This window comes from Triturus cristatus, chromosome 5_1 (genome assembly GCF_964204655.1).
Source record: "Triturus cristatus chromosome 5_1, aTriCri1.1, whole genome shotgun sequence".
NCBI lineage: Eukaryota > Metazoa > Chordata > Amphibia > Caudata > Salamandridae > Triturus > Triturus cristatus.
Genome location: NC_140587.1, coordinates 258,587,344 through 258,596,780, shown reverse-complemented (window position 1 = coordinate 258,596,780; position 9,437 = coordinate 258,587,344). Strand labels below are relative to the sequence as shown.

General features: G+C 46.9%; 1 protein-coding gene across 3 annotated transcripts in view; it reads left to right on the top strand.

The window, feature by feature from the left end:
* The window catches only part of PHF20L1 (PHD finger protein 20 like 1), an 802,667-nt gene that overhangs the window by 236,871 nt on the left and 556,359 nt on the right, over positions 1 to 9,437 (top strand). For all 3 annotated transcript variants that reach the window (XM_085604898.1, XM_085604900.1, XM_085604899.1), the window contains one exon: positions 4,065 to 4,275. In XM_085604898.1, coding sequence (XP_085461024.1) covers positions 4,065 to 4,275 — 211 coding nt within the window. The remainder of the gene's footprint in view (positions 1 to 4,064; positions 4,276 to 9,437) is intronic.

The window sequence follows — 9,437 nt, the reverse complement described above, 5'->3', positions numbered from 1 at the left end:
GCGGGCCCGCGGGAGGCCGCTTCCACCACGTGCCGTCCAGCACGGTGGCCTCCCTCTCCCTTCCCTGCCCCACAGGGGTGCTGGGCCGGGGGCCACCATCCCTTGCGGGTCGGCAGGGTGACCAAATGGCCTGGGATGGCCGAGCCTCCCCTTCCCGCTGCTCCTGCGCAAGTCGAGCAGGGAGGTGAGCAGCAGCAGCCCCGGGGAAGGAGCCTCCCGAGCGGCTGCTTCGAGCGCCTGGCCACCCTCGCCGTCGCCGGACTGCAAGGGCGACTGGGTTACGGCACCCTCCCAGGCCATCTGGGCGCTGGGTCGTCCCGGGCCATCTGGTCGCCTGGCTGCGCGACCAGATGGCCCTGCGGTCCGGGAGACCAGATGGCCCGCCTGCCGGGATAACTCCAACTTTTATCCTGCCCCAGAGTTCTGTAAGTTTAATAGTCGAGAAAAATTAGTTCCCTGGGCAGGCCGTCGGGGGAGAGGCCGTGGCCTGGGCTTAACCCTCCTTGGTTTGGTCTGGGCTTTACCCTCCCTGGTTCCAACCGAGGGTCTGGGTGCTGGGGACAGGGGGTCCACCAGGGCCCGGGGAGGCTCTCCCTGGCCTGGCTAGAGTTCGGAAGCTGGACCCGGGCCTGGGGCTTGAGCTCTGTCCGGCGGGCCCCGGGGTGCGGGATCGCCCCCCCTGTTCTGCAAGCCAGCCGAGGTTCTGGGCGTCAATCGGGGCCAAGGGAGGCTCTCCCCGACCTGGCTAGGGTTCAGAAGCAGGGACCGAGCCCGGGGCTTGAGCTCCGTCCAGCAGGCCATGGGGTGCTGGAGCCCCCCCCATCCTGCAAGCCCGCCGAGGGTCCAGGTGCTGGGGACCTGGTTCCATCGGGGCCCGGGGAGGCTCCCCCGGCCTGGCTGGGTGTTGGAAGCAGGGACCGGGCCCAGGGCTTGAGCTCCGTCCGGCAGGCCATGGGGTGCGGGAGTCCACCTGTCTTGCAAGCCAGCCGAGGGTCCGGGCGCTGGGGACGGGGGGCCACCTGGGCCTGGGGAGGCTCTCCCCGGCCTGGCTAGGGTTTGGAAGCTGGGACCGGGCCCAGGGCTCGAGCTCCGTCTGGCGGGCCCCGTTGTGCGGGAGCCCTGTCCTCCAAGCCAGCCGAGGGTCCGGGTGCTGGGGACGGGGGTCCAACAGGTCCCAGGGAGTGCTCTCCCCGGCCTGGCTGCTTTCAGAAGCAGGGAACGGGGGTGGCTGGCTAAGTCCGCTCTGCTGGCGGAGCAGATTTCTCTTCCCACCCCTACTCCTGGGGAAATATTTGCGAGTGCTCGAGCCTTAGCCGAAAACAGGCCTATTCTGAACTTCAAGAATGTTGGTCTCTGTCTCTCCGTTTTAATTGTGGAGTTCCTAGGCAAACCAATAGGGTGAGGCCCGGTATCGAGAAGCCCAAGACTTTCGCTGAAGATGTTTATAGCTTCATCTTGCTTAAATCAAGTTTCTCAGGAAGTGAAAGATTCCTCTCTGCCAAATACATGTCTGAACCCAGCTTAAATACACTTTTGAAAAGGGCACACCTCTTGCAGAATGATGTGAAATGCAAGATTGAATGTTATTCTTGTTGCACCTGTTTACGTATTTTAAACCTTATGAATACATATTTGGAAATAATGTATGTGCTATCACACTATTATAAAGCAAGTGTTACAGGTGATATGCATGCAACGAATACTGAATACAATAAGCATGCATTTCCAAATGAAAACGTGTGCTCAAATATATGAATATATGAAAACAATGGGGGATACCTAAGCATAAAAACAACACAAGGATTACGTCAACACAGTGGTTTTTAACTTATTCTAGTGTTTTATCCTTTAAGTTTCCATCATATTCGCTCTTCAGTTTTAATTGAGTTGTCGGAGGCTTTGTTCCAAGAGTGTTCCTTCTGATAAATTTCAAATTTGGGTTATTATCCTGGCAGTTCTACCTCTTCCTGATCCTATGGGCTTGTCACATATCACGCTTGTATTGCAAGGAAGGCAGTATTGAGTTTTAAAATGTCTCAACTCTCGGCTATGGTATCAACATTACTGATTAATTTCATCTCACTATAAACAGCTTGAGTTGCCAAATGTTCTTCTTGGGTTTGCACGAGTTCTTTAGGAAGCAACGGAAAGAAAGTGGGACTACGACTGACCGTGTAGAATGTTACAAACTAACCACAGAACTTAGTGCAGTACTGGGGAGTCTTGTTTGGGATGCACATGATCATAATTCTTTTCTGAGCCTCGACTGCCTAAGGACTTCTTTAACCTCTTACAACATATGTTTTGTGATTTCTTTATCTGATCAAACCCTTGCCAGTTGGGAGTCATAGCCCCCTAATGCTAGCCATGAGTTTGTCTTCGTAACTTTAACAGACCCATCTAAACTAATTATGTCGATGTTCTGTAGTGTATTTTGAATACAAAATATATTCTTGTGCATGTGTGGATTTGAAATTGTGTCTAAGGAATTTATTGGGGCGCTGTGAGCTTATCTGTGTATCCTCCATAGAGCCACACAGCATTGCATCAACTCTTAAGAATTTTCCTGAATGAATGATGCCCTTGAGTTGAAGTTATTCTTTTGTATTCTAATTGCATTTATATAGCGCTTCCTATTCTTGATGAGGCCTTGAAGCGCTTTATAATGGAGGCAGAGGACAGTTGTATTGTATGCATTCCTGGGTTTGATGGTGGAGACAAAGACACTAATGTGAGAATGATGGTGATAGGGCTCCCATTAGAGGTTCAGTGAAGGTTTTTCTCATTAGACTTCCTGATGCACTGCTCTTTTGTAGATGGTAACCATGAGGAGTGCATCTACAGATTCTGTTAGTGGAATAAGACCCTTTAGATGAGACCCAGACTTTTAGGTTACTTGATCACACTTTCAGTTGGGCTGATGTTAAGTTCAGTAAGTTCATACCTCCTTGTGCCTCTGTTGATGGAGACTACCCGGCTGTGAGGACATCATTTTGTAAAAAGGCTGTCTGGGGGAATAGCCTGGACATTTGAAAGGAGAACCGCCCTGAACCCGTTCTGCAGCATATTTGTATGATAAGTAGAGCACTTCTGTATTCGCATGAATTGTCAATAAAAACTACATAATTCATAAAAGACAATAAGAAACAGCAAATTGAGCAACAATAGTAAAACATCAAGAAACAATCTTGGCAAACATTGACAATGCCAGTAGATCTCGCATTTAGGACCCTCTGTCTTAGCCATTTGTCTTAGCCGATCATTCGTTAAAAGCAGTGCTGGTGCCGATTAGTATCTTTAAAAAAGCAACATACAGCCATTGTCGGCAGTCCTGTCATTCTGTGGACGTGCACATGTGCCATTACACCTACAGAATGAAGCAGATGCCATTTTATTTTATTTATTGACCAATATAGAATGGATCGGACAAAAAAACTGAAATTGCAAGTGTACAAAACCACTTTTTTTTTTTTTAGAGGGTCTGCAACAATTTGTTATGTCTGCAGTCCAAAATAAATAATTGAACTAAACATATTAAAAAAAACAGAATGACAGAGGTGAGGGGGAGCAACATAGAGGCGGGTGGGGGAGTGGTTTGGTGGAATTTAATGGGAGTGGGTAAGGGCACAAGGGAGAGCATAATATGGAGGTGGAGGAAAAGCACACAAGGGAGACTGCAGCGAGGGGTGTGGTAGGAGAAATAGCAAGTGAGACTGCATCATGGAGCATGGGGGGTACGCATGTGGATGATCAAGCCGCCATGAGAGTGGAAGAGCAAACTAGAGTATGGGGGGGGGGGGGAGGGGGCGGCAATTTCAGATTGAACCAAAGTAGTTGAGTGGAAAAACCAAAGTAGTAGAATTAAAGGGTGAAATGAGCAAACATTCAGTAATATTAGTACTGACAGTGTGTTATTAACAAAGAACTGTACAGTCAAGAAGTACATCGTTTATTGTACAGGGTACTATAACTTTTTGTTGCTAAACTTGAAAATTTGCAAACTTGCCTATTAAATATTTCATTGTTTATTGTGCTTTGAATATGTTTTTTCCCATTATTTTCAGGATTGGATAGCATTGGTTAAAGCTGCAGCTGCAGCAGTGGCCCTAAAAGGTAAAGCTGGGGGTAAACCTAGGACCAGTGCTAACAGCAATAAAGACAAAGAAGAAAAGAAAAGTTTGAAAGTTGCTTTGTCGAAAGAGGCAACCAGTGTTTCTAAAACTTTAGAGGAAGTTTTGAAGAAAGAAGAGGAGTCCACGTCCAGAGGAATCATGGGTATTACTTCCACTTAATTAAAATGATGCATTGAGTGCACAAAACGTAACTAAGAACGCATTTTACGTACTCTCATGTTAGCTTGAATTTAGCATAGAACAGATATTTATATGCACATTTGCAAGCAATTGCAGATGCAGAAATGAGTAGACTTGTATAGGGTATTGTTGCTATTTCTGATCTGCAGTTCTTCAAAACCATGGACAAGTGGTAGTATTTGATAAGTATTGAATGATATCTCGGCACTGTAATGAAATGAACAAATAAATAACATGAAAATACAATAGGTTATGGTTAATGGGTTCTGGTTGCGCACACATTGAAAACTAAAATGTACTAATAAGTCAACATTTTAAGTTAATAAAACAGAAGATGATCAAAATGCATATTTTCATGGTGCATTATGTTGTGGTTATTTTACCCAAAGAAAAGTATGGAATACATTTATCAGCAGAAAAGTCTAACAAATAATTGATTGCACCATTAATAATCATTGAATATCTTTGTCAATGTTCTGAATCACAACACTATTGCAAAGGAGTGTAATAGTGTCTTGATTAAAAATGAAAATAAATGCTTATGAAAAAGCATATTTTTCACTTTCTTATTTTCAATTCAAGGTTCCCAGAGTTCGCATAATTGAAGTGGAGGTTAATATTTTTTCCGATGTAGACTCGCTTTTAAAACTCCCTTGCCTTTTTAGGTCTCGGCTAGCGATGGCTGCGCTTGCGCAGTCTCGCTCGCGAGAGATAATGACTTGGGAGAAGAGGGGCTTGAACCCGCCCCTCTTCTACCCTGTTCTCCATTGGCTGACCTAGTAAATGCTGGCCAGCCATTGGAGAAGAGGTCCCGTCACTCCAATCATGCCCCGTCCTTTTCGGATCGGGGGGCATGTTTTTTGCGAAAAGTCTCAGGGAGGAGACAACAGCAAAACACGCCCCCGAATCCGAAAAGGACGCTGCGTTTCTCCGAGGCAGTTCTTCTCTGCCTCGGAGAAAGGCGGTGGTGTGCCTGTTGCTCTGCCTTAGTTTTTTTTAGGGCCAAACCTCGCGTTCTCTGCTATCTTCGCTTCGACTCGTGACTGTAGCGAGTAGTTCGAGAGCGCTCGCAAGATTCACGCGAGCGAAGCCAGAAGCGAATCAGATAGGCGTTAAGTATATTTTATAAGTGGCTAGACAAGTGTGGTGAACTTTGATTGGTTGGGCAGTCTCGTCCTGTGATTGGTTGTAAGAGTTCTTGGAACTGCAAGTTGTTTATTGCCTTTGAGGTGTTGGACAGTTCCCTGGCTTGGAATTGGCAGGGGCGGTGATCGCATGCCTGTTATAAATGGTTCTTTTGGGTTCTGGTGAATACCGATATCCCTGACAGTGTTTTTAGCTACTGCAGGTCTCGCCGTCTTCCTTTAGAGGGGTCCACAGAGATTAACACCAGTGTAGGCAGTCAGAGAACAGGCCCCCACGCTAGTTAACCTCCGACCAGGACAGTTCTGGGGCAGTTGGGAGAACTCGCGTAAGAGACGCTGTCTGAGGCCAGCAGAAACTCTGATTGGTCACCTACAAGTTAGCCCCGCCTTACCGACAGTCTGATTTGTTTATGCAGCGCAAATCTCATCCGAGAGCCACCCGGACTCTTCCGCATCACTTCCCATGGTCCCTCCCTGCCGCTGCTCCTGATCACTGCTGCTTCAAGCCCGGCATAGGCCCCCTCCCCAAGCTCATAGTTGCCGCTGTGTGCCTCCCCAGTACGTAGATCCCAGGCCCGTCTTCTGTGGTCCTCGCCTCACAGTCTCTCTTTCGTAAGGCCTACTTTGCCTGTTTCCGCTGCTTTTGCGGTGAGTGCAAATATCTGTCTGGTATCCTCTATCCAGATACAGTTCAGTTACTTGCTGCGGCACTGTGGTTTGCAATTGATATTTTGTGTGCTTTTGCAAAGTTGTGTGTCAGTTTAATCATTTCGAAACGGGGCAAACAAATAACAAATCTTATTTGTGGTGGGTTTCCTGTATAGACTTTTTTTATTGACTGAATACCTTTAAGATGACTCTGGTCATCTGGTTTCCAGTGTTGGCTTGTATTTAACCGTCAGAATTCAAGGCGAAGTCCTGTTCACTTCAGTTGAACTGCATGCATTCCAATATGTTGGAAAAGATAAGTAAAGTTGGAAGGGAACATTGAGGGAACTTAATTTAACAATTAACTTGTTTGTAAGTAGATGAACATATAAGCGTTGTAAGCGACAAGAAGATAAATTGTTTCACTGTCACATGCTCCGCAGTTGCGGTCTTTGATGCGTCAAGCAAACGTCCGCTTCGTTCAGGTTTTGTTTTCCTCCCAATAAGGTCATTAGTGGTAGCCTGAGCTTTTCTTTGTTACGGGCTAATAAATGGAGTATTATCGTTAAGTGACTTGCTGCACATAAATGCTTGTAACTTTGTATTCTTATCAATGTTATTATTGTTTTTCCTTTGTCAGCCATTATAATTTTGCTAATCTCGTCACAGGTGCTGGAAGGTTTGTGAAAGCCTCTGTGTGTGTGTGTGTGTGTGTGTGTGTGTGTGTGTGTGTGTGTGTGTGTGTGTGTGTGTGTGTGTGTGTGTGTGTGTGTGTGGCTCTGTGTGTGTGTGTGGCTCTGTGTGTGTGTGGCTCTGTGTGTGTGTGGCTCTGTGTGTGTGTGTGTGGGAGGCTCTGTGTGTGTGTGTGTGTGTGTGTGTGTGTGTGTGTGTGTGTGTGGGAGGCTCTGTGTGTGTGTGTGTGGGAGGCTCTGTGTGTGTGTGTGTGTGTGTGGGAGGCTCTGTGTGTGTGTGTGTGTGTGTGTGTGGCTCTGTGTGTGTGTGGGAGGCTCTGTGTGTGTGTGTGTGTGTGGGAGGCTCTGTGTGTGTGTGTGGGAGGCTCTGTGTGTGTGTGTGTGTGTGTGTGTGTGTGTGGGAGAGGCTCTGTGTGTGTGTGTGTGGGAGGCTCTGTGTGTGTGGGTGGCTCTGTGTGGGGGTAACTGTGTAGGTTGCTCTATGTGAGTGGCTCTGTATGTGTGGGTGGCTCTGTGTGGGTGGCTCTGTGTGTGTGGCTCTGTGTGTGGGTGCAAATGCAATAGGTCTCGCATTGGAGAGTGATTAAGCTATTGACATTGTAAATAACAATGCTGTTTCTTTAAATGTTTTAAAAACAAAAACATACAAGAATGTCATGAGCAATGCCAACAGCTCTAACTTTAACAATGCCGAGACCATTGAATTGTAAATGCTTGTTCTGATATGTCTGGAGCCTGACCTAGTCAGGACTGTTCATCAGGAGAAGGCAGCTATGCTCACTACTATCACCAACACAATGGTTCAGCCAGATATACTACTTTTGACATTTTTCTATACTGTTAAAACAGTTCTTCTCGTAGTGATATAGTCAGGGTGTTGTAGGAGTAAATGAAAACATACACTGGTGTCTTCCGTGACCCATCAGAGTTCTCAGAGCTGTGCAGCAAGTGGTCCAGAACAGCTTCTGGTTTGATACGGTATCTCCTCAAAAGTCCTTCAGATTGTTTCCTAGTTTCTTGTGCTCCTTGGTATTGAGGGCCAGTGTTGACCCTTTGCATTAAGCCTGAAATCCACAACGTGCAGCATTTTTTCAGGATGAACTAGAGTAAGAAAGAGCTGTGTTCTAAGTTTGCTTGGTGACCGGCACATGCAGTCCAAACATGGAAAGTCGGTCATGGAGTAATACTATGCCTTCTGCCATAGTATTAGAGGCCTTGGAGTAAAATATCAGATCTGGTGCAATCTATGAGCTTTAGGGGCCCCTTGAATCCAGGTCAAGTCCTTTTGTTTATTTGGGCCAGACAGCCCGAACCTGGACATCGTTTGTCAAGTAGACAAGGTAGGAATGTCTTGGTAGAGAGAAATGAGCTAACTTCAAATGAGGGAAAATGACACCCCTCACCCACAGATACTGCACCCCATCTACATTAGATTCTAAGGGACAGGGAAAGAAATATTCCAGTTCCTACTTCTAGGTCAAATTAAGACTTGTACAGCATCAACCTTACACAGAGTGAGCTCAAAGTAATGAGCACATATGCTCCACATAGTCTGCACCGCACATTCACCTTTTGCACATATAGAAGTGAAAGACCCCAGTCACATGGGACTGGCAGAACCTTTCAAACAAAGATTCTTAGCTGATATTGACAAAGCATTAGACTCCTTCAATGCCTGAACTTCGACCCTCGGTTTAAGCTGTTACACACCGACTTGACGGTGTGGGTTGTTGCTGCCAGATCGGACTTGTTTCAAATACAGCAGGGGACGTGGCAGGGCTGCCCTTGTCTCCCCTGCTGTTTACTCTTGCCATAGAGCCCCTGGCAGTGTTTGTGAGGCTGGACGCTCAAGTCCAGTGTTTTGCATCGTGAATGTTTTCTGGATTTACATGCTGTGCATTATTCCGCCATTTACACTGGGTCCGGAATTGTTGTATTTCTCCTTGTTTTTTTTCTCTTGTTAGAGGGCGGCGACATACCAATATTTGGTGTCCTCTTGTGACATCGACGTGCTTTCTCCAGAAGCTCCCACCTTTGGTCACCATCTTCAGTTTTTTTCTCTGCCGTTGGGTCTGGATCGATACGGAAGGAGCACCAATATTTGGAGTGAAGAATCGGCGAAAATGGGTGAAAAAACTTCAAGAATGACGATTCAAAGTACCGGACTTCAAATCGAGGTGCTGGACGGCATCGAAAGTGGAAACCACAACCTTGTCGACAATTAAACGGATAATGTGCGTAAAGGGGGATCCCTGTGCGTTTTGCCAAAATTGTCATCACAAGTACTCCCAAGAAGGACCAACATCCAGTCTGCAACCTCTGCTTACTGGTGGATCACCGAAGAGAAGATTCCAACACGTGTTTGGCGTTCACCTCAAAAACGTTGAGGGTAAGAGGGAGGCAGAAAAGGGCCAACTACAACATGCAGGGCCTGAGCGCATCACCATCACCATCACTACAAGACCTGGGCCTCTCCGGCGAGGAAGAGGACAATGTCGCAGAAGGTCCATAAGGCGACACAGACATGGACATTGTAGGAAGCTGGCTCTGTATATACTGTACCAAAGTGAGGTATAGTGTGCGCAGTGTCCAGTGGAACCCCAAAGCTAGCACCTCACTCTCTATTTGTGGTAGTGTGG